Here is a 23384-nt window from a genome sequence, read left to right on the forward strand (position 1 = left end):
AGGATGAGTGGAAGAGGATATGCAATCTTCCAGTTTAATTCAGAGTTTCTTCATGGTAAACATTGGATGTGTTTGTATGTTTTCCAACTGTTTATTTTGACTAAGTAGTGTTTTCGAAAATAAACTGTTAAGTCAAATATTCACAAATGTTCTGTGTGTACATAAAAAAAAATTATAATAAAGCAAACATTTTCTTACTGTAAATGAAACAATGAGTCTAAATCACTTACAATAAACTCATTTAATTTACATTCATATGAAATTAGATTTGAACATATGCCATAAAAGTACACTAGATTATGAATGGAATGTCATTTACCAAAAATCTCATAGTAAAAGTTGTATTATTTAAATAACTTGTACGTTGTATCAAACCTTTCCCTTCGTTTGCAAAAAAGCTAAACTTCCTTAAGGGTACTGGCACATACATGATCAGTGCTGAAACATGTTGCTCTGGAATCAACCATTTTCTTCCTCAAGAGAAATCACACCACTGCTCATAAGAAGCAGACATTCTATGACATCATTAAAAGAACCTTGTGTTTCCAAAGATCCATTGGAAGGTAGTTGTACTCTTGGGTTAGTCTTGTGACTGAAACTAGGAATTCTGAACCCCTATGACCAAGGTATTGTTCCAGTCGTTTTATGTTTTATTATTTCAACAGTATTGTGTCGTATTATGAAATCTGATATAATTTGTAATGGGTGGGTAGATTTATTTTGGCGAAGGTCGAGTAAAGGCCATTATATTCTCTTCCTGTCCTAACATGACATTTAATTGACATTTTGTAACATTTTCAGTTCATAGGAAAGTGAACATTATGTCAGAAACGATAAAATAAATCCCTTTATCTCTGCGGAACTACTCCATTTGTTTTCCTGCATGGTTTAAACATAGTAATGTTCTGTGACGTTATAGTACCATGCTATGTAGAAAAACTATAGACACTTCACTAAAACACAAACACAGATATTTGTAGTTAAGTAATATTCTGCTCAGATTAAACAGGAACCTTGAGTGATTCAAACGTATTAAATGGATATGAAAGGATATAAATGTCATGGATACTTTTTTTTTTTTGAAGCAGAAATCAACAACATGGTCACAATCTCTGTGACATTAATACAAGAGCACAAAAACGAAGGAAGGCAATAAAAGCAACATTAAAACAATCTGCCACAAAATATAATGCAACGGTAATTTTCAGGCAGCAAGTCATTCAAATCTAATACCGTGTGATGCGAGTGATGAGGCATGTTCTGTGCTTGAGTTCACCTTCGCTGGAGTGTTGGGGACTGTGTCCTCTTTCCCTTTATACACATTCACCAATTAACAATGACTAAATTGTAAACTGCAAGTACAAACTGGTTAAAACACAAAACACCGCTTAAATACAAATAAAAACAAAGGCGTCATGACCTTAAGTTCCTCTCTTGGTGCAGTGGTAGTTTAATGGTTCCTGTTGGTCCGAGGGGCCCACACGTGTCTCACCCAAGTTCTCCCCTCCTCTTAGTCAGTTTGATTTGACCGTCATGATTTGACAAGTTGCTGACAGGGAGAGGAGTGGTGTTAGGAGGACATGTCATTAGCAGGAAGGAGAGCAGAGTCCATGGTTTTCCTTCCGAGGCAAAGTACAGCTGGTCAACAGTACAGGAAATCTGTGTCTGAGCACTGAAAAAGGGGAATGGTCAGGCACCCAGTCCTGTGGAGCGATAGAGGGCGAGTGTGTATGTGTGTGTGTGGGGGGGGTTATCATGCTGAAGTGGGGCGGTTGGGGTCACTCGCAGGCCAGTTTGCTGTCAAAGCTGGACAGGCCAATGGCGAAGGCCTGCAGGGCACACATGGGGTAGTTGTAGTCCAGGGTGAACACGTCCTCTGCCACTCTGCCAAACTGCATGACGATGTAGTCCGCTGTCAGGGTAAAAAAAAAGACAGTTGAACCTCACATGAAACTACGAACAACACACAACCTGATCTAGAGTAGGGAGAGAGAGAGCGAGAGAGAGAGAGAGAGAGAGAAACACGGACTAGACCCACGATCGTTGTCATGGACGATCTGAAAGTTCTTGACGGAGGCCTGGGTGACGCGGCCGTGGAAGTTGAGCACGTAGGACTGGGTGTCGTCGTTCCACACCGGGGCCTTGTTGTGCAGCTCGATCAGGTTGTCCAGGGAGTGGTTCTGCCACTTACTCAGCAGGCTGTCCTGCTCCTGCAGGGCACACACACACACACACACACAGCTGTCACACAGACTGTACACTCATTCACACACTCTGATGTGTGTGAGGACAAATTGCTTATTATTATTTGCAATTATGAGAATTATGTGCTGGTTCTGAAATGACAGACAACGCTAAGCATGGCCTGCAGCGAGTGTGATGATGTCAGTAGTGAGTGCGGCGATAATACACAGAGACAGCAGCGATAACCCTCTCTTAGTCCGTGCGACAGAGGAAGTGACATCATAGGCCCTGACTCACGCTGGTGGGGCGGACAGGGACTCTCTCGAAGTTCATGTTCATACCAGGGATGATGACGGTCATCTTCCGTGGACCTTTGAACCCGAGCACATTAGTCTCCTGTGAAAGGAGACGAGAGTTTAGAACCACACTCACCTGTCTTAAGGACTAAATAACTCCAGTGTGCGTGTGTCTGCGTGTGTGTTTGTGTGTGTGTGTGAGGGACTCACGTAACAGATGGCTGCCAGCTCCTGCCGTGTGTTGCTCTCCTCCAGAAGGGTCCCAGGGTTCTTGCAGGGGTTGGTGCCATTGTCATACACCGTGAACTTGGTCCCCATCAGGTTGGACCTGCAGCACAAACAGGACAACACAATGACATCCTGGAGGTTCTTACGTCTACCGGTGCTCCACCGACAGCCCTTCACCCAGAAGGCTAGAATATAAGGTGACAGTGAGGCTCTGAATGATTTAGTGTTTTGGTTGGACTATCCCTTTAACACCAGCTGCTTGAGCTGACGGAGCGTCTGTGCTGGGCGTCTTGCCTTAGCTTCCCCATGAAGCTCTCTCCCTCGCGTGATAGGTCTGTGGCATCCACGGAGATCAGGTAGTTGGAGGTCTTGCTCTTCTTCCTCTTCCTCCCCGCGAGCAGGAACAGCTGGCAGATACGACAACACACACCAGGAGATTATTGCCGTTTCTCGGCAATGAAACGCAAGACAACTGGGGGGGGGGGGAATGAGATGACTCGGAACCATAGGTGGGATCCATGGGTTGTGTTCACAATAGGAGGTTAAAAACCAGAAGGGGGGCCCTACCCGCCTGCCATCTTCTCTCTCCAGGTGCATGAAGTAGGTAGGGTACAGGCCTCGGTCCATGCCCTTCTTGTCCCTGGTGATGCGACACTTGACCGTGGCGCCCCTAGGGGCAGGACGCAGCACAAACTCCTCCAGGTTGTCCACCTCAATCAGGGGGCTCTCTGCTGTGGGAGAACCTGTGGTGACGTACTCCTGACACACACACACACACGGATACGTTAAAACAATCGTTTTTGATCCACATTTAGCCACAGAGGGAAGCCAGTGAGAAGTAGGATTGTAGGCCTGGTTGTTACCGTGTTAGACTTGGTGCTGGAGGCTGACGCCGGCCTGGTGGACTCTGTGTTTGGGGACAGGGACCGGGTCCGATCTTCCTCCTCATCTTCCTCATCTTCGCTGGCCTCGTCGTAGTTCATGCTGCCAGAGAGCCCTGGTGGAGCGAGGGAGGCAGAGGAGTGAGGAAGGTTGAGTGCGGTTTGGAGATCTGACATCGTTTTTTTGCCTTGATTCTTGTTCCACCAGAGAGGAGATGAGCCCAAGCAGACAGTTAAACTCAGAGCACATCCATTTGCATGTTCTAATCCCAAGGCTTCCCTGTTCTCTTATCCCCCGAGGAAGAGCTTTGTTTAAACGGGAGAGAAGAAGAGATTCCCTGCAGGTTATGATTAGCAGAAAAAAGGAATATGCATATTTTCTACTTGATCACTTACACTTTGATGTGTGATACCAAAAATTAGAGAAATTCGGCTAAATTGATCCAAACTGATGCAATATTTCTGCAATGGGAAAAACCAAGTATTATATTATGCAGCTCAAGCCCCTCTTTCTGTGCCTCCTTAAAGATTCAACAGACTTGTTTATTTTTGAGGAGTCAAACTAGCTGCTTACCAAACATCCTCACTCATAACTGAGGAAAACATATGTAAACTAACCACAGAGAGATTAATTTACACAGCGTCTTTGGAAGCTGGAACCAAAAAACATGTTACCCATTATAGTTCAGCAATTAGCCTCTGCTATTGTGTCATTCCGCCATTGTATCTTATCCCGCTCTGCACTGAAATGGACAACAATGAATGTGCTAATAACCAACCTGGCCCAGTCTTCTACAGAGATTCACCGAGAGAACAATGTTCAGGTCCAAGGGTACGTCTTAACAATGCGGGCCAAATAGGCCCCTTTCAATTCAGCTGGCTTTTCCTGGCGTTGTCAACTAAAGACACTCTTTACAGACAGAAATAGACCATTGTCAGCAATTATTCAGCTTCTTTTTTTTTTCACCCTCCATTTGCAAGGGTTTTAAAGGACGAGATGGTGAACTCCTCTTCAAGTGCTTTCATCATCAGAGCAGACACATCACATCATGAGAGCGGTCAGACATCCAGGCATCTGGACAAGCTGGCTTGCAGGAGACCTGCGTCAGGATCTCACTGTTAATTAGATTCATCAGCCGAGACTCCGGCTAGCTCTGTGGATTACTCTAAAGCCGCCACGGAAACGAGAATGCTGTTGAGGAGTGAGGAAAAGTAGACATCAAAGTTAGCAGAGCCAGAAAAAAAAGGGAGAGAAGAGTCCATCTTTGCAGCTGTGTCAGTTTGATTTGTTGGAAACATTTCAGTCCCATCTCAAGGCAGGCATATTATGCACAACCTTAAGCCTCAGACAGTTTCCTCATATTTGTGCCTGTCAGCCAGAAGCATAAATGCTTCTTCAATTTCAACCAGAAACCAGTATGTTACAGTACGGTACAGTAAGTTAAAACATTTGTCAGTCGATTGTCAGTGCCATATCGTCAAACCACTCAAATCAACCTGTGACATAGTTGCAAAGATGGAGTGAAAGAGACAGAGGGACCTGTTTCCCAGCACCCAAACACCATCTACCACCGCAAGCACTGCACTCTACCTGACTGAAGCAGTTTCACCCTGGCTGACAGAGGGCGCTCTGGGCCCTCCCCTGACCCCCCTGGCCCTTCCTCCTCAGGGTTGGACCTCAGCTGGCTCACCCTATCACGGGCAGGACCAGCCTCGGAGGGGGAGGGTCTCAGCTGGTTCACCCTATCACGGTCAGGGCCAGCCTCGGAGGGGGAGGGCTGAGAGCTGAGAGAGCAGTCCCACGCCTCTGCAGTAAAGATGTAACAGACCAGAGCTGCTAGAAACAATATTGACACACCCGTTGCCTTTCAGCTCCAGCCCTGGAGCTGCATCTGGATGCCAAACAAGTGCTTAGCATCACACACACACACACATTCCAAATGTTACACTTTGATCGTGACTCCAGGGCACCAATTAAAAACAGCAAACAACGCGGAGGACGGCTGACAAGCTTCATTAATTGGATTGTTGGAAATGTCAAAGGAGCCTGATCATGCTTGCTCAACCTTTATGAGACAAGGCTCCATAATTATCATTTGAAACCGGAAAATAAATCAGTCTGCATTTTTTATTTAAAGCCCTCACTGAGAATGGAGATTGTGAATGGAGATTAGTAATCCATTCACTTAATTCTCCATTACCTTCGTTAAAAGCTCGAACCGATTATGGTCAACTCTTTAACTTTAATGTTCTAGGAAATGCAGTTGAGTTCTTTTTACGTTCATTTCCTTTGAGGGATGTGAAACGGAGAGGAGACAGGAATACCTGTGAGGCACCTGAGGATAGGACCCAGTGCTAAATCTAGGGGACATAACTGATGAAGGTTTGCATAATTGAGAGGGAAGTGTCACCGAGCCTGGTGTTTCAGGCGGGGAACAGATGAATATAGGTAAGTAGGCTGCCTAATATCCTATCATCAGCCCACAGTAATCATGCAGACATTTCCGGCTATAATGAATGTCGTCAACATAAAAGGATGTAACTTTTTTTTTTAAGCATATTTAGCATCCGTACAGAGAGCAACTATAATATCCATATCCTTTTATATATATTTACAATCTGAAACTAAGGCAGCAATTATTTGTTAGGGTGACTGAGACCTTGAACCCAGTCTGTGAGTTAGGGACCTCGCCTGGTGTTTTGTAAATACATTTGTTTTTAAACTGCAGGGAAACCAACATATGAAGCTGCATCAAATCATGAAACAAGCCATTTCACAGCAATGCGTCACCATCAATCTCTTTTCTGTCTGTTCCCTGCCACACACCCTGCCCTAGCGCGCGCACACACAAACACACAGGATACCCTAGTACACACACAGGCTGCCCTAAAACACACACACACACACACAAACACACAGGATACCCTAGTACACACACAGGCTGCCCTAAAACACACACACACACACACACAAACACACAGGATACCCTAGTACACACACAGGCTGCCCTAAAACACACACACACAAACACACGCACACAGGGTGGAAAAAGCCTGGTTGCCCTGGACAGCCACAACATAACAATCGTGCTGACGTCTCTGGGGATGAAAAGAGGAATGCAAAAAAAAGAAGCTTTTTTGCCAGCCCGGCCTGACCTTCATCCTAGATTGCTTTTATCACCTCACCTCACCCTACCTTTTTCACACAAGCACTCCTTCTCTACTCCCCTCTCTCCAGTGTCCCTTGCTTTGCCTCACTCGTCTCTATCTCTTCAGGCCACAACTTTTGGCTTCAATCTCTCACTGCTTCTCTCCCCTTTCCTGTCACTCTGACTTCACATCCTCCCTTCAGGTGTTGCTCAGCTCGGTGGACTTGGAGATATCAGGGGAGGGAACAGGCCCTGACAGGACCGTATCTATGAAGCTGCTTGGTATGGTTGTGTGGCCCCAGCGCAGCACAGGGAAATGGCAGGGTAAATGATGGAGGTAAATAACTAACTCACTCCCTTGCCGGTAGCCAAGTTTCCTGCCACAACTAGGCCGTATTTGATAGACCTACTTGCAGTGTGGAGGAAGTACTGTTGTATGAACAGTGCTCTTCAAACACACTGGATGTCAACTCCCTCTCCCTAAATACAAGCTCACAGCTCCAATACAAACATGTCTGGACCAACAACTTGTCTTGGCCGACAAAACTCCTTCCCAGCCCTACTCACACAGCCCCCCAGCCCCTTAACTGCCTATCCCCCCACTCCCCCAACCCTCCAACCCCCCATCCCTCCGGCCCACCTCCCCATCTCACCTCTTTTCTGCAGCAGCTCATGGATGTCTGTCTTGGGCTCCAGCAGTGTCTCTGTGTCTCCATCCCTTTCTGGCTCATCCACAGGGGGGGACTGAGGCTTGGGCTGGGACAGGGGCTGGGGCTGAGGCTGGGGCTGGCTCACTGACAGGATCTGGATCTTGGTACCCAGGTCTGGGGGTTCTGGCACCAGGAAGGCAGCAGGACCGTCGATGCCTACAGGAGGAGAGGGGACATTTGTTGACAAAGCTTCGAGGTTGACAAAGCTGTGAGGCGTTGGCGGGAACAGAAGGCGTGGTAATGACTGTCCAGCTAGAATGAGGATGACAGATATTCTGTTTGTCACCCACTGCTTAGTAAGTCTTCTATATTAGGTCAGCACCCATGAGGGTTGGTAAAAGGGACATTTGAATAGAACGCGGCCTCATGTCAGCTTATGATCTATGGTGTAAGAGTGGCAGTCTGAGTAGCCCTGACCTCTGATGGGTTTCTGTAGCTTGCCCTGTCCTTGCCTGAACATGTGAATGCTTCACTGTGTATCGTTTGGTCACTCCGTCTGTCTACTCTCCAGTCCTTCTTCTGTGTCAGAGGAGAGCGGGGCCTGGACGTCTCCTCAGTTACCCTGAGAACTGGAACAGTTACGCACACGGCACACACACACGTCTGTCAAAATCTGTCTGCACAGTCTGTCCGTAAGGTCTTCCATTCTGACTGCTGAAGTGCTACTCTCTGTCACTCTGTCACTCTGTCACTCTGTCACTCTGTCTGTCTGTCTGTCTGTCTGTCTGTCTGTCTGTCTGTCTGTCTGTCTGTCTGTCTGTCTGTCTGTCTGTCTGTCTGTCTGTCTGTCTGTCTCTCTCTCTCTGTCTCTCTCTCTCTCTCTCTCTCTCTCTCTCTCTCTCTCTCTCTCTCTCTCTCTCTCTCTCTCTCTCTCTCTCTTTCTCTCTCTCTCTCTCTCTCTCTCTCTCTCTCTCTCTCTCTCTCTCTCTCTCTCTCTCTCTCTCTCTCTCTCTCTCTCTCTCTCTCTCAGCAACACACACAGTTGTACTTATTATATCATCATCATAAGTTCAGCTCTAGTGTTGATGAATAAACCCGCCTGGGAGAACCTAGAGACACATTGGCCTATCCAGCTCTCCTTGGCCCTGTGTCCCTCGAGCTAGCGTAGAAGCGTACCGTCCATGATGACGTCGCTGGTGTTGCTGAGACGAGACGAGACGAGCGGGGCCTGCTCCTCGCTGCGCCTGGGCTTGGAGCGCCGCGGACGCGCCTCCGGGTTGGGCTGCACCATCAGCGGCTCCTGGCGCTTCCGCCTCTGCTTCTGCTCCAGCAGCGCCCTCTGTGGACGGGGAGGGGAACAGCAGGGGTGAGTGGACAAAGCGGGAGTCGAGGCGGAGGCGGGACAGGCTGCCGTCTCTCCCGCAGTGTCAGCTCTGAGGACGCGAGTGTGAAGCCTCGCTCATCGCCTCACCAATAAACGGTCCTCTTATTGCTCATGGCAGTCTCCCTAGATACAACGACCACTCAACGTCCTTGTTCAGCCACACAAACAAGGTGGATGGGTCACTGGTGAGGCCGGCAACGTCACTAGCCTCTTAAAATCTTCCTGCTCTCCTACATACAACAGACACATTATCACACTCTTGGGCAGATGATCCAGTTTTGGTCGGGTCAAGCTTTCAAGATCGATATTGGTGTTTTATTGGCTGCGGTCAAAAGACAAATCTGAGAATCAACAAGGCACGTCGCTCTGACTGGCTTGCCCTGATAGGGGATGGATCTGAGTGCAAGGTTCCTATGGTAACGGAAGGCTCTAGTGCCTGAGAGTGAAGTGGATCCTGCCCTTGAAATCTTTTTCATGCTTCCTAACGCTCTTTATCGTCATTTCACGACAGAGAAAAGAGAGGGATGGAGGTAAAGAGAAGGATGGAAAGGAAGAGGTAGAGAAAGGTAAGAGTGAGAGAGAGAGGTACAGAAAGAAGCAGAGAGAGATTGCAAGAGAAGAAAAGGTAAAAACAGGGAGAGAGAGAGAGAGAGAGAGAGAGAGAGAGAGAGAGAGAGAGAGAGAGAGAGAGAGAGAGAGAGAGAGAGAGAGAGAGAGAGAGAGAGAGAGAGAATCAAGACGCACTGAATGAAACAATACTTTGGGGGGGAAAAAAACAAAAAGCATCATCACCAAGAGAAATCATGAGTTTCATGTTGTCTCTGTGTCAGAGTTGGTGCGATCTGGAGAAGGCTAACCCTAACCCAAACCCTGAGAAGCAGGGTGGGAAGCCTACTGAAAGACAGCAGGTACAGGACCTGTACTGCAGCACTGTCAGAACAAGAGCCACTGAAGAGGCTGCTACTGAGAGACTCTGTGAGAACAAGTTACCATGTACATGTGATTGCAGTTGACAGTTTAAAAAAAAGAAAGTGTTGCGCTGTGCTGGGATTTCTCCGTGGCATGACAGAGCGCAGCGTCTCTAAAGAGGTGGCACAATCGAAGGAATCTTCCAGTCCTGTGGACTCCTCTGACAGGATCAGTCAAATGGCCCTCCAGCTGCCCCTGTCCCTGGTAAGGCAGGCTGGGCCTTACGTAACCGCATCAATTAGCGAGCCAGCATCAAAACAACTCACTGGTTTGGTGGTGAAGTGAGTTGGAACAGGACGAGGACTCTCCCATTCACCAGCACAGATGCTTTCATAACGCATTGTTAGGGGTTCCAGCACTTGCACACACACGCAGGAGCATGCTACACACACATGGTTTACATACACACACACACAAACAGGGAACAAATGTTTGCACAAGTGTGTTTCAAGTTCATGCAATCACGTGTACACTTATACACACAACCACGTACACGACCACACTCACACAGCGCAAATAACGGTTGCAGCATCCAGCCAAGTGGGACATGAATACACCTGCAATGTGACCAAGACAGACTAGGCAGCTCCTCTTTGATTAACATGCTAATCAAAGAGGAGATGAAAGGCTGCTTCATCCGCTATTCAGCCAGGGTCTGGTTAACACCTCAAAAGGCTTTTGTTTTAAGAAGAGTGACACGGCTAAAAACAAAGCGGCAAATGAATTCAACATCAGAGTGGATTATCATAATGACCAGACTGTTCATTTGTTGCTCTCGCCTTTCAAACTCCTTTTCCCGATTCTTCCTTCCATGCCTCAAACGAATTGCTTTTCCGCAGACGCCGTGCGCACGGGTCCATCTATATCTGAGGGGCAACTGTTGCCTTTGTTCTAGAGAACGCTCAAACTTTGAAACCCCTCCTATGCTTTCGGGCAGTGTCGGCCCTCCTGTGAGCAGTGTTGCAGGGGATCTCTCGCGTTCAGTCATTTGCTTTGACGTCCTCTAAGACGGCAAAGGGCTATTTTTAAAAACAAATCCATTGTGACGTTTCTTTTTGTTTTGTTCCTACGCTGGCTGGAACCGGGCATTTGAGGGGAAAAGGATGTATTTCCCCTTCGGCTGGTCCCGTCTCCTCAGAGGGTGAACGTGAAACTAAACAGTGAGCTAATGAAAATACCACAGGATAAGAACCCAGCAGGGGATATCTACCCAAGCAGACTAACAATGATATCACGGGGCGGTGGATGACAGAGCCCAGCTCCCCACACTGCACGAGCAGGCGAGCACGTACGGAATGTAGAACTTTACGCGTTATACAAGAATGCAACACTTCCGACAACATGGAGCCAAAGGCATTCAACGCTGTCCATCAAGCTCCTTAAATTCTATACACATTCTGGCACACACGTACAAACAACAGACATTAAATATTCATGTCTGATCTGTGGATGAAACCCAACAATAATTACCGACCCGTTCCATGGACATCGTGAACAGCGGTGAATCGAAGTGAACAGTTTCCCCGTGGACCCAACAGCTTTGTGTTCCTTCTTGCTCTGAGAGGCTGGAGACTTCTAAACTGTCCCCCAGACTGCAGCACCTCTGCAGGGCATCACTCTGTCTCGCTGACCTTCTTCCCGGGAAGACTAGACAACCGACTGCCTTAACACCACACGTCCGTCTAGCGCACTCTCGCTAGCCCCTTCTCCACAGCTCACCAGAGTGTGTGTGTTTGTATGAGAGAGCTTAAAGTGTGCTTGTGTGTGTGTGTGTGTGTGTGTTCGTTCACTGTCTCCAACTGAATCAGTAGTCATTAGCACTCTACTCCTGAGAGGGGAAGAGAGAGAAGGATGGAGAGAGAGATACAGACAATAGGAGAGAGAGAGAGAGAGAGAGAGAGAGAGAGAGAGAGAGAGAGAGAGAGAGAGAGAGAGAGAGAGAGAGAGACAGACAGACAGACAGACAATGGAGAGGGGGTGGCGGTGGGAGTTAATGGTCATTAATTGTTCATAATACTTAAGAGAGGCGGAAGCAGAAACAATTAGGTTGAGGGGAGGGGCAACTGCAGTTCTGCTCCATGTTCTGGATGAATGGACATGGGAACTAAATAGAATAGCAGAGCACAGCAGTCTTGTCCTGGACTGGTTCTAGTCTTGTAAAAGACCAAGTACTCCTCCAAATTCGAGTGTGTTCATTACGTAAAGAGTGCTTTGGCATACACACGCACACACACACAAACACACACACACAGTGTATCAAGACAGAGACAGTTGTACACACAACATCACACATGTCGAACACTGCATCTAGGTCTGCATTAAATATCAAATTTTGTGATGTTAGGATAGATATTCTGAAATGGGGATAGGAATATCTGTGATATAGGGAGAAGTATAATGTGATATATGGATAGTTATGTGCGATATAGAGAAATCTCATTTTGAAGCCATGTCCTATTTTAGTCAAGAAAGTGTGATTGCATGAAGAGAGCTCTGAGCTGCTTTGTAGGTCCTCTGTCTGACATGAATCATCAAATGAATCCCAGTGTTGACCAGTGTGCCAGAAGTGTTTATTTCTCTGGGTGACATTAAACTGACAAAACAAGGTCAGCTTCTAACTGAGATGATGCTAATGCTGATGCACACAAAACAAGGTTGAGGCAAGCCTGGAGATTTGTGTTTTTATGCGGCCACAGCACTTTGGCAGCGGGCATTACCATTTGATAACATGATAGTCCGAAATGACTTCATGCAGATTAGAGAAGCTGAACTTGAACAGCAGTGCTAATGTGTGTGTGTGTGTGTTTATGGGAATATACGTGTGTGTGTTTGTGTGTGTGTGCTGCTTACCTGCTTCTCCAGCTTCTGCTGCCTGAGACTGGTGCTGTCATCATCAAGGGCACTGAGGAGAGAGGGGGCAGGGGATGGGTCATCGTGCACTCTCATCACGACTCAGGTGTGACTCACTATGCCCCAACAGCTGCACCTCTCAGGCAGGTTCCAGGGAAGCTCACCCCCCCCCCCACCCCCCACCCCACATGGTCACACACTGACGGGAAACCAAGGATTTTCCAGATTTCTCCACTAGGGGGCAACGCAGATGTAAATAATGGGAAAGGAGGAGAACCTTGGAACAGCTGGAGAAGCCACAGCTGTGTGTTGTGGAGGAAGAGGGTAACATGTTGAAAATCATCGTAAGGCCCAGATGATCACCCGTGCCTGAGCACTTGCACTTGATCACCCTTTTTGCAAGAAGTGTCACAGGCACATACATGTATACCCTCACATTGAATGCATTCAATACATATATTGGAAACTGTACATGGGGGAGTTATGAAACCAGATCTATGTTTGGAAATACAGCTTCCTGCTCTGCAACAAAGCTAACTGCTCTAGTGTGAATGTCACAGTGGCCTTGGTGATTGGATAGCGGATAGGTGAGAACCACACACACACACACAACATCATTCTCATTTTTCCCAGTCTGGTTTACGGGCACTCTGGCTGGACACCTATGAAAGGACCAGTGGGCCCCATGTTGCTTAGCTACAGAGTGGAGGGAGAAGGGCAGCAGCAGGACACTACTCAGACAGACACAGTCAAAGGAGTCAATCTCTGCTCCGCATCCACACACATAAACACACACGTATACACACACACACTCACTTTCTTTGTAGGTGTTCAGAGAGAGCGTGGGTGTGCGTATGCCAGGCGAGGGAAGGGAGGGAGGGAGGGAGGATAGGTCTGGCTCCTGTCTGAAACCTCTCCAAATATCTGACCTCATAGGACGCTTCTGTCTGCCTCTGTCTCTGTCTGCACAGGGTCTGTCTCTGTCTGCAGAGGGTCTGTCTCTGTCTGCAAAGGGTCTGTCTGTCTGCACAGGGTCTGTCTCTGTATGCCTCCTATCTACAGCTCAACCCTCCTTTTTCTGATATTCTGGACAACCCTACCCCCCCCCCCCCCCCGCCCTTCTTTTTTCTATTCCTTTACAGCAGGATGTGATGTGTACTGGCAGCTGATGTCATAGCTGTACGAGGGACAGACACAGAGCAGCAGAGCAGAGACCTGTCATACCTCCACCTACTGCTTCCTGCTCTCCACATGGTCATTTGATAGCAGATCATTAGAGACTATTTGGTTTTTCTGTTGTAAAACCATCAGAGGTGGTGACGGGGTTACAAACAACTGAGCTGGTCGATGTTCAAGTCCATTCTGGACACGGACAAGGACTTGGTAGCTCTCGTTTCCTTGAGATTTGTCATTATCAGCCCACAATGTGACTGTGTGTGCAAGCATGCAAAGCCCTTAGAATAACAGTGTTAGCATAGCATGCTAATGCCAGTTCTGAACTCTGAGTGGCTGTTGTGTTGCTGGTCCATGGATGGAGGTCAGTCTATTGGGAGGTCACTTCTAGGAGACCCACCCACCCCCCCCCCCCCCCCACCCCCCCCCCCCCCCCACAGAGCAGCAGCTGGTGTCAGACCAGGCCCAGACTACAGCGTGAAGGGAGGTGTTAATTACACACGGGGGTAGGGTCATTAGGGCAAGGGGGTGAGGGGTGTGTTGACTCCAGCAACAGTTGTCCAACTAGAGACCTCAGAGAAGAGGAGCCGCAGAGGTGGGTGTTGTCCTCTGCTGTGAGCAGGGGATTGGTGGACATGGTTACTGCCATAGGGATTAGCAGGCCTCTATGCTTTAGACTTCCCCCGCAAGGACTGGATGCAAGCATGACTTGGCAGTAAAATGGCCATAAGAAATCCAGAGTGCAGATGAGTTTCTTTAAGTTAGAATAAAAAGGTCACGCATGTAGACGACACCTCTTTTACATGTCTTACACGCTCCATGCTGTTTGGCGTTCCCTTTCATTTTGAACCTACTGGGTTGTAGTTTACATGTCTCCCTCCAAAGAAAGCCAGCCTCGTGCTAGGGGAGCGCGTGCAAGGAAACCGATCGTCCGAGCTGGGACACAAGAAATCGGTGTGTGTGAGGATCTTTGATTACAGGTGCCAGTCATGGTTCTTGGCAGTGGTGGCGGGACGTCTTACCTTGCAGCGGAGGTAGAGGAGAAGCTGGAGGAGCTGGAGGGTCTTCAGGGGTGGGGCAGGGTGGCACCGGGCCAGGGGAGGGAGGCAGGACAAGACAGGAAGCAAAGGAAGAAGTTAATTTGCAACGAACACAAACCTACGTTCATATTTGAGAAAAGTAGGCTACGTTTGCATGTACGATCAACCACAGGCTAACTATGTCTAAGCACACCAGACTAGCTTGTTCTATGTTTATTAGAATACGCTTGTACAAGTCCAAGGTCTCATTTCAACCTATACTGTAAAGTCAAATGGGCTTAGGCTAGTTAAAGTCTGTTTGACCGTTATATAACGTGGATTGTTTCTACAGTAGGGCAGATGCTGAGTGAAGGACACTTGATTCTTCACAGTTCAGGGTATTATCCTCAATACTTAAATCTGTGCTTTAACTAGCATAGAGCGACCTCTATCCCCAGCAACCCCCCCCCCCCTCCAACCGCCCTCCTTCCCACACACACACACACACACACACACAGTCAGATCAATGTTTCATTACTTTCACAGCGTAGGTGAGTAGGAAGGAGAGACAGGAGACAGTCTCGTCTGTGTGGCGTGACACCGACGAGGTAACCATGGACACCTCCGTCAACACTGCACCTTGAAGAGCATTGATTAAAAACTGCAGCCAATTGTTTCCCCAGTGAATGGGGAATCTGCTTTAGCACTACGCTGTCAAGATCTGCTGAAAACGGGGACAACATGAAGACAGCAGTGTGCTTTCAAGCTGTCAAGACAACAAGTTTCAGAATGCCTTTGACCACCACCCTCACTTTCCTCAAGCTTCTGGTGAAAGCAGAATGAGGATGAAACTGACTGCATTCAGCTGACGATATCAAAGCAATTTCAAATGTAGACCTGGCTGTGAGGAGTTTAACATAAGACAAACAGTGAGTCTCTTTTGTCAATGTAAAGAGACCATGCTATAGTAATGCATGCATAAGGATTGCAGTGGCATCAGACAGATTTGAATCATTTCAATTTCCCCTTTGGTAAATTATTAAAGCAAAGCAACATAATTAAAAGTATACAAATGAATCCACTAATCCACCCCTCTGACAAGAGTGAATGGTTTGATCTGGAGATAGGCTACAATGGTGAAAACACTCATGAATGCACGCACCATCTGAACATTTGGAGGGGGATTACCCCATTTGAAACATTGGTGTTGAAGGCTTTGAGCTAGAAGTCCCTTTGGAGAGCATAAAACTCAGGAGGATGACTTCTTATGCCTTCCTATGTTACAACATACGAGGGGATTAAAACTCGAAGCAACCATACAACATTCGACGTCACGCACTCCTGTTACAACAGCCTTGGCCCCTTGAATAAGTAACGACATGAGTGCAGAAACATGAGAGACAAACACAGATCCTTAACTGTAGCAGAGGCACTCTGCCTGAAGAGCAGAGCAGGACAGAGCAGAGCAGGACAGAGCAGAGCAGGACAGAGCAGAGCAGGACAAAGCAGAGCAGGACAGAGCAGAGCAGGACAGAGCGGGACAGAGCAGAGCAGGACAGAGCAAGACAGAGCAGAGCAGGATAGAGTAGAGCAGGACAGAGACAGACTCAGCACAGACTCAGACCCCTGTCTGACTGCACAAGGAGGGTCAAACCTCGAACTCTCACTTTCTAATCCCGTCATACCATACATTCTACAAAAAGCAGAAGCAACACACTAGCTGTTACAATGTGCGTATGTAACTAGTGTACATCATTAGTGTCAGCATCATACGGAAACGTGTGTGTGTGTGTGTGTACCTGTAGGACCAACGGCTGTAGACAGGCTGTTGAGAGCCCCCACTCTTTATAGTATCCATGTTACTGCTGCTGCTGCTGTACACCCGTATGCTAGTTCAGACTCCAGGGCTGAATGGCATTCATTCACATGTATGGTCCTGCTAGATACCTGCTCCGATGAGGCCAGGAGGCCCGAGGGAGGGGGTGCTGCCCTGGGGAGTGACAGCTCTCACAACTGAGGGTGACTGAGGAGACCAGGAGCTGTTGCCATGACTGCACACTCAAAGCAATACTCTCTATCACTATACACGCCCCAAACAGTGACTAGCAATCTGTGATGTATGATGAGCCAAACTACTATGACGAGTAAGATTGTTAGAGAAGGCTAGTAATCAAAGTCAGGCTTGTACAAAAAAGTATGTTTGTTTAACTGTAGAGAAAACAATCAAATGAAGACAGCTGAGCCCTTTCTTATAAACACTAAGATTGTGCCTAGTTCACTAACTGTTCAGGTCAAGTTTGTTCCTCATTAGAGTTGACAAATGATGAAACCACACAATGTTATTTCCTCACACTCAAAAGTGGATATATACACAATTCAAAACCCAAGTCACTAAGATGTGTTTTTGACTGAAGCTCAACTGAAAATGTTATGTTTTTCTATAACCCAACCCCAAAACTGTAGTCTCAATTCAGCTAACCAAAGCACAATTCAAAACCCAAGCCACTAAGATGTGTTTTTGACTGAAGCTCAACTGAAAATGTTATGTTTTTCTATAACCCAACCCCAAAACTGTAGTCTCAATTCAGCTAACCAAAGCCATATGAAACTGATGTGTTTGTTGGACGGTAAGTTCTTAGTTCAGTTTAACTAGGTTAAAGATATGGAGACATGAAAGTAAAACAAATGCTTATGCTACTTAGCCTATTCTCAAGTAGTGGAATCATAAACTACCTTCTCATTTAGAAATGTTTGGATTTATGTGACCGTGGTCCAGTTGCTAGGAAACTGGAACTGTTTTGTCCTTTTGTCTGTGTGTGTGTGTGTGTGTGTGTGTTTAGGTACAAAACAGCGAAAAGTGTCATCCAGGTCAGCTAAGGACAGCCTGGGGAATCACACCTGAGGGAATAATTAAACCATGTCAAAACAAATGAGGGAAACTTGAGATGTGTTCTGATAATATCCCATCCCAGAAGTATTCCAAATGCACATCCTTGCTGCTCTTCTCTGGGTGAGAGTCTACAGTGTCTTCATTAGGTGTTCAGAAACACACAACAATCACCTTCCTTGTGATGTGGCCTACAAATCATGAAAGACCATCATGGAGGACTACAAAAGGAAAGCAAGAGGAATCACTTACTTTACAAGCATAAAAACAGGGCGCTTGTTTTAGGGCGCATGAACCGGATGATTACAAAATACCAGAGATGTTTTTCTTGTCATGCAGTCCAGTCATGATCAACAAAGTCAGTGGATTGCTCAAGCCACTGAGCCATATGTGTTAGGAATGTGTCGTGCTAAGAAGACCGAAAGTTCAATTGAATCATATGCTTCCCTCAGCTGGAAAGCATTGCTGACCTTCCAGTCTAGCACACAGTCCAGTAGTAGCCAGCCACATGCTTGTATTCCAGGGTGGTGTTAAGTCGATGTGTTAAGTCTACTACAACTACACTGCCAGATGAAAGGAAGTGGAAGTCTACAGTACACATGGATATGAAGCCAAAACAAAGCCCTTCTTTGTGGTTGTGTGGTTGCAATGATTGAACACTTTTAATATATTCCACCATGTGTAGAGGAGCTAGATTTTAACTTTGTATTCCATTTGGCAGACAGTTTTCTCAGAGGGGAAGTACAGTGGGAATTTGAACCTCCGACCCCTTGATAAGCAATCAAATGCTTTAACCACTGAGCTCTACTTCCTGATGATATCTCGATGGTGATGACTTTTCAATCCTCTGTGCACCTTTAGCTCTGCTTCTGGGCTGCTTATGTGCAACAGACTGAGTGGTGTTGTTCCAGCCTCTGATACGGGATAGAAAAGGACACTCACAGCCCAAATGTTCAGCACTCCACACACTCACCCATCAGAAGCTGGCATAGCCCACTCTACCAAATGAGTCACCGTACAAGCACAAAAACAGCTCGATAGGAGAGGGCCTTGTGGTGTGACCAACCGAACATGAAAGACAGCAGACTACAAGAGAGACTTGTGAGAGATGTTTTTACTGGCATGAATAGCATAAGAGATAACATTCGAGTGACTTCCTCATATATTCGCAGGAGGCTACAGGTGTGCTGTCACCTTATTGGACGGAAGCAGCTGGAGTGAGGACTTGTCCAATCACAGCTCAATCAAAATCTGTACGTCTATGCCTACTGTGTGTTCCTCACACAACATGCAGCCTTTACGCTGGTTAGACACATTAGCACCCAGCTCCTTCCAAACTCAGTCTACATAAGACACAGCAAACATCTCCAATGACCACCGACACGTTTCCACTGACAAAACAGACAAAAAGGCCTATGTTTATAAGCCTACATGGTAACAAATTGCCTGGATGATTGTCGTGTCCCTCCCTACCCCTTCACTTACAGGTTCCCTGGAAATGTTTCAGAGGAGCTAAAAGATTAAATCAAACGATCCCAGCCCAATAGTAGCAGGAAGAGGAAAGGGTGGGAGCTACTTCACTCAGATTTTAATCTCTCCCTCATACAAGTAGAGACCCACAGTTTACTTGACTCTGTACACAGGAAGAGGAACACACACACACTTTGATCATATGGCTGGCCAGCACCTGCTTTCATGATCAGCTAACATGAAAAGAAAGTTTGCAAAGAACCTGCCATTCCCAAAAGACTATTACTGGTCAGATGTAAGACACCTCAGTCCTGGAGCAGACTGGATAAATGTTACAGGCAGACAAGCAAAGAACATGTCTCAACTTGAACAGCAAGCTTCCCCATTTCTTTCATCTCATGTTGGGTTAAGGTTTGTTTCTGTAGGCCATTAAAAGCACAGTAGGTTATATAGAATACAGATGGTTATCTGTACAGGGTGACTTTAGTATGTCGTATGCTAAAGACTGATTTATAGCCATTTGTGGTGATGATTTCTGAACATGCAATCACATACTACAGGACCCCATAGCCTGTCTCCAACAATTCAATCCACATTCTACATTCCAGTACATTATGTGGGGGAGGTGCCTCATTATTTTGACCAGGAATTTGTAGTTTATACAGCATTTTGTGCCAAATAATCGAGGGGAAGGTCTATACATGCTTTTCTGAACCATTGCTTTATCGGGCACTTGGAGTAAATTTGGCTAGCTACCCTTTTTTCATTTATGCTAGCTTTTGCAAGATGCTGGTTGTCTCTGACAACACCAGGATGTGGTTGATAATGCATCACGAACGATAAAAAACGTTTAGTTATATTTCTAGGTTATCACTAGGCTACACAATGCCTATCCAATGCCTATCATTTGATACTTATTATGACATTTTCTTCACCTGGAGTTGTTGAAGCTCATCTCTTCATTTCTTAGCTTTGGACACTAGCAAGATGGTTTTGGTAAGAGGCAATGTGACGATCGTGTCCCCCCTAATATGCCAAGTATAATGCTAATCATCGACCAGCACTTCAACAGAGCAGTCTCCAGGGAGGACAAACGTTCTGCTCTCAATGTAATCACAACGGAGAGTTCCAAGCGTCAACAAATGCCAAACTGAACTTACTCCTCATTTAACATTGTGATAAAAAACACAATTGTGATATTTAATGTACAGTACGATGTACGCTGATATTATCAGTACATTTACTTTCGAAAACAGTAGTCAATTTTCGTTTGATGACTGAGTCGTTAGCGTAATTAGCCTCTGTTTAACGACATATACGATAGCGGTCTGTGATACATCCGTTTTCGATCGTTAAAATAATAAACATGCCTCACATATCGATGAACCTTTTATGATTTATTATGACATTATATTACTAGTAAACAATTCATGGGTACAATTGTCCTTATATACCTGTAGTTTTAAACCAGTGTAGCTCCCTGTGTAAGTGGTTCAGGCTCCTATGTCACAGCCACCGTAACACGATAGATCAAACGTAATGTTCCCTTCTTGATTACCTTTGTAACGCATTAATATCCGATTGACGAAATATTACCAAGCTTCCGCGTCATTATAAACAGATGTGCACGGACCAAACATCTGTCTGTCCCTTCAATCTATTAACCGTTAGCTTTTCTTAGCCACTCAGTGACTGCAACATTGGCGTGAATGCCGCGGCAGTCAACTACAGTACAGTAGCTGGCTAGCGTTTACGATTGTTCAAGATGTCAAGCTCGAGACTTCGATTGCTGCGATTAAACACATAACCGATCTCCGTGAAAATATTTCGGCGATAAAACTCACTGACTCGTATTATGCTGTCTTTTAACAAATACTTTGAACTCGCAATTTCGTCGTGCTAGTGCGCTAGCTGGCTCACTTGGAACATCTTCGCCCGGCGCAATGCAACAGTACTGTTAAAAAAGTTGTATTCAACAGAAATGTCCGTCAAACTACAAAGCACGCGAGAGCTTCTAATACAGAAACGAGCCAACAAACACATAAAAACACGCAATCGTATATTTATATGGTTTGACTACCTTATGCTGTAGTAACTCATGTTTATCCACGGTTGCTATGGATCCCCCAGCTGGTGGCCTGCAGGACAACTTTCGTTCACGCGCTTGGAAAAATAATTGTTCCTGTGCCTTGGTTACCTCACTCGTTTACAACAGACTATGCCATTGGACAACGAGGTACTTAGGGGAAAGGTGATTGGTTAACATTGTCGGACTGCGGTACCCTATCTAAAATTATTTTATAACATTGAGTAGACACATCAATAAGCATCAACACGATTTACAACACACACACACAAATGTATTTACTTTTATTGCAAACCTTTGTTTCCTTTGGTCAGTGGACTACCTCCACAAAAAGTTTAGAAAAAATAAAGAAAATAGTATTAATAGTTTTTTTTTTTTTTTTTTTTTTACACGGTAGGTCTGTAGGTGGTATAAGCAGAAAGCAGCACTCCCTTTTCTAATTAACCATTTATTTAATGACAGTTCATTCATTATGCATCATTATTACTAGCCCATCAACCATAACACAACAACACTGACAAGTTGAAAATGTTTAATGTTTCCACTTTAGATACTAATTAGAGTTTCTGAGGTGGAAAGTTTACCTCGCTCCTTCAGCAGCTTCATTAGTCCTTGCCTCCTCCTCCATGTCACCTTCACTCCATAGTCCCTCTCTGGAGTGTCTCCCACCAAAGTCTCAAGGGTCTGTCTGTGCAGAGGAGTTGCTGGCTGGGATGGGTGTATTAGGAGATCCAGAAAGGCAGTGGAGGGACCACTGTGGCCTCCTTGGTGTAATTCTGGAGTCTCTATATCAGGTGGAGTGAAAACATTGCTCATCCTGGGGGTTTGTCTGTTTTCTGATCCTGGATTCATAGAAGAACATGAGGGGTTGTTGTGTTGCTTAGCAATAATGTGTTCAGCTGGATTTATTTGGTCCTCTAAGACTCTACAGGAGGTAGATGCAATTCCATTTGTCGTGTATCTCGACAAACTTGACCCCTTAGTGGTCCTTTTCCTAAGAAAGGGTGGACATTTAGGTGTCTCGGTGTCCGGAGGTGACTTTTGGACATGTTGTGATGTCTGTTGAACCCCTCTGCCCCCAACGACAGTCTCTTTTTTCTTATTTCCAGGTGCATGCTTTTGTTGGTGATCCTGAGATGTAGTCTTATTTTCGAAGGACAAGGAAGGAAACTTGCAAACGGTAGATTTCCTAGACAATTGACTACTCCTGTCCAGCATACTTGTTGCTGGTTTGGCCCTCCTCCCTCGCCTTGGAGGGACTGCGGAAATCTGCACTTGATCAAACTGTGGGCTCACCTGGAAAATTGTGAAAATAATAAGACAAGATACTGAGATACAAGAAAGAGCATTACAGGAGTCTGGAACTGTAAAGACTTTATGATGTTAACTGATTTCCAGTTTTTTTTCTGACATGACTTCCATCATAGACAAACTTACCCAAGAAGTAAGTGCCGTGTTGCTCTGTCGTTCCTCCTCTGATACAAACGATTTGGGATTGAGTGCTGCCTGCACTTGAGGTACATCATAGTATCTGGCTCCATCAAGTGGTGGCTCCAAAAATAACAGGGGCGACTTCAACAATGACTTTTTTCGTGATTTACGGGATCGGGGCATTGGATGTCATTGCTTTCGACCTGTAGAGATCCCTACAAAATTGTTAAACGAGAATTGTACATATCGATAAACACACATCTTGATGCATACTAGCATGTTGTCGGTGCTTAAGCAGTGGCCATCATGATCATACAGACGTGTCCACGGCCATGGACAAAAACAAGTGGAATTTGATCAATCTGTTTGTTGGCAAGCAAAAGATTAGAGAAAGTGTATCGGCTTGCTATCTTCCATTTGTTCAAATAACCGACATACCTTGTTATAAAGACAGCGTACGTGAAAAGATAAATGAACATAACAGTGTGACAGGCAGGCTACTTGTTAATAGTCCTTTAGGTTCACGAAATTATGTTTTCCGAGTTATAGTGATCTTCGAGAGATTAGCTCCAAATTGAGTATGCCCAACCCGGTTAAAATACATTGTTTGCTTTATTGTAATGTCTCTCTTAGGCGGGATTCTTCCTTTTAAGCAAGTCTATTGGCTCAAAGAAAAAACCTCCACCCATTCAGGCTGATGTGGTTTATAAAACGGGTGGACTTTCAT

At 46.0% G+C, this 23384-nt stretch overlaps 2 protein-coding genes across 7 annotated transcripts; both read right to left on the minus strand.

Annotated features, from left to right (window-relative positions):
* Nucleotides 1-222: 222 nt before the first annotated feature.
* tulp3 (TUB like protein 3) lies at nt 223-21332 on the minus strand. 5 transcript variants are annotated; one of them, XM_047022737.1, is made up of 13 exons: nt 21221-21332; nt 14787-14828; nt 12592-12643; nt 8565-8727; nt 7392-7604; nt 5181-5396; nt 3572-3705; nt 3276-3467; nt 3003-3115; nt 2691-2808; nt 2482-2580; nt 2039-2210; nt 223-1912 (listed from the first exon to the last, which is right to left on the minus strand). In XM_047022737.1, exons 1-13 carry the CDS (start codon nt 21238-21240, stop codon nt 1779-1781), a joined length of 1668 nt encoding a protein of 555 aa, XP_046878693.1. In that variant the 5' UTR covers nt 21241-21332; the 3' UTR covers nt 223-1778. The 5 variants fall into 5 exon arrangements, with proteins under 5 accessions (XP_046878693.1, XP_046878694.1, XP_046878692.1 ...); XM_047022738.1 differs by lacking the exon at nt 21221-21332 and adding an exon at nt 20076-20166; XM_047022736.1 differs by lacking the exon at nt 21221-21332 and adding an exon at nt 16583-20067.
* A 195-nt stretch (nt 21333-21527) lies between these two features.
* Nucleotides 21528-23333, minus strand: rhno1 (RAD9-HUS1-RAD1 interacting nuclear orphan 1). 2 transcript variants are annotated; one of them, XM_047022747.1, is made up of 3 exons: nt 23096-23333; nt 22664-22860; nt 21528-22522 (listed from the first exon to the last, which is right to left on the minus strand). In XM_047022747.1, the coding sequence occupies exons 2-3, from the start codon at nt 22838-22840 to the stop codon at nt 21773-21775; spliced, it is 927 nt and encodes a 308-aa protein (XP_046878703.1). In that variant the 5' UTR covers nt 22841-22860; nt 23096-23333; the 3' UTR covers nt 21528-21772. The 2 variants fall into 2 exon arrangements, with proteins under 2 accessions (XP_046878703.1, XP_046878702.1); XM_047022746.1 differs by having other exon boundaries at nt 22664-22872; nt 23096-23326.
* Nucleotides 23334-23384: the final 51 nt, after the last annotated feature.

The sequence above is a fragment of the Hypomesus transpacificus genome, chromosome 7, assembly GCF_021917145.1.
Source record: "Hypomesus transpacificus isolate Combined female chromosome 7, fHypTra1, whole genome shotgun sequence".
Taxonomy (NCBI): domain Eukaryota; kingdom Metazoa; phylum Chordata; class Actinopteri; order Osmeriformes; family Osmeridae; genus Hypomesus; species Hypomesus transpacificus.

Bases quoted from the DNA above. Each gene is read 5' to 3' on its own strand.
- rhno1 (XM_047022747.1), bottom strand. From the start codon at position 22,840: ATGCCCCGATCCCGTAAATCACGAAAAAAGTCATTGTTGAAGTCGCCC. The intron at 22,523-22,663 runs GTAAGTTTGTCT...ACAATTTTCCAG, and splicing joins ACACGGCACTTACTTCTTGG to GTGAGCCCACAGTTTGATCA.
- tulp3 (XM_047022736.1), bottom strand. From the start codon at position 16,641: ATGGATACTATAAAGAGTGGGGGCTCTCAACAGCCTGTCTACAGCCGT. The intron at 12,644-14,786 runs GTAAGACGTCCC...CTCTCTCCTCAG, and splicing joins TCCTCTACCTCCGCTGCAAG to TGCCCTTGATGATGACAGCA. The intron at 5,397-7,391 runs GTGAGATGGGGA...TCTTTACTGCAG, and splicing joins TGAGCTGCTGCAGAAAAGAG to AGGCGTGGGACTGCTCTCTC.